Here is a 938-nt window from a genome sequence, read left to right on the forward strand (position 1 = left end):
AGCAAACTCACTCGTGCACATATCTCTTATCAGGAAGATGACGAATATAAACGGTCATTCTGATCGACCTCAATAATTATTACCTATATTAATATGCCTGCGTCATCAAAATTTCCTTCCGTGTTCCTGTATTTGAATCAAGTTTTAAATAATTTAAAAATAACTTAAGCGCACCTCAAAACATCCTACCAATCGATATAATTAAATTAAATTGCAACGATGCATATATAATAGTCAAAATATACAACTGTAATTCAATTATTACTGCTGTTTTAAAAGTCGTGCAGATCTCACAAACAGTGCCGGATTCCAAAATTTCCAACCACGTTATGAGGGTGTTAGCGAATGTTCTTTCGCCTTTAACAACAGGATATAATGGCGTTGGTTTTATACTCACATTATGGCTTTAAGACACCAAATCGAGCGAACGGGAACAATAGAACGAATACAAGCCTAATATGGCCGAGTGAGGGAGACGTAGCGTGGGTGTGTTTGCAGCCACAGCATGCATGAAGAATTGAGGAGCCACAATTTTTCTCCCGGGTTTTCTCCGCTGAAATCGGTTCTAATCCCGTAATTTATTAAATACCCGAATTAAAAATATATCTCCTAATACCTCTTATCTATAGCATATCTATTGTCGTAAATATAGGAAAATTAATATATTTCGCGTTCCGCAATTAAATTCTCGATGCAGGCTATCACCCAGGTGTGCATGGCGCTGCCACATCGTATTCAATTACCTATGCATCTCGAGTTCCCGCCACGTCTGTTGATTTGAATTTTGTTATTGTTACATGAAGATAATCCACAAAGAATTAGGATAATTTGGGAGAGCAAATAAAGGGGAGATATGCTAGTTTTAAAGCGACACCAATGTCGGATAATGATGCTCCTCAAGTAAAACAGGATATTCATAATTTGTCAAAATGTATTTT

General features: G+C 36.7%; 1 protein-coding gene across 2 annotated transcripts in view; it reads right to left on the reverse strand.

Annotated features, from left to right (window-relative positions):
* Nucleotides 1–938, reverse strand: part of LOC119591909 — a gene marked incomplete at its 3' end in the record, with an annotated part of 31,088 nt that overhangs the window by 6,650 nt on the left and 23,500 nt on the right. The window contains 1 exon segment of one of the 2 annotated variants that reach the window (XM_037940663.1): nucleotides 398–515. Coding sequence (XP_037796591.1) covers nucleotides 398–399 — 2 coding nt within the window. 2 annotated transcript variants of the gene reach the window in all.

Source organism: Penaeus monodon, chromosome 29 (genome assembly GCF_015228065.2).
Source record: "Penaeus monodon isolate SGIC_2016 chromosome 29, NSTDA_Pmon_1, whole genome shotgun sequence".
NCBI lineage: Eukaryota > Metazoa > Arthropoda > Malacostraca > Decapoda > Penaeidae > Penaeus > Penaeus monodon.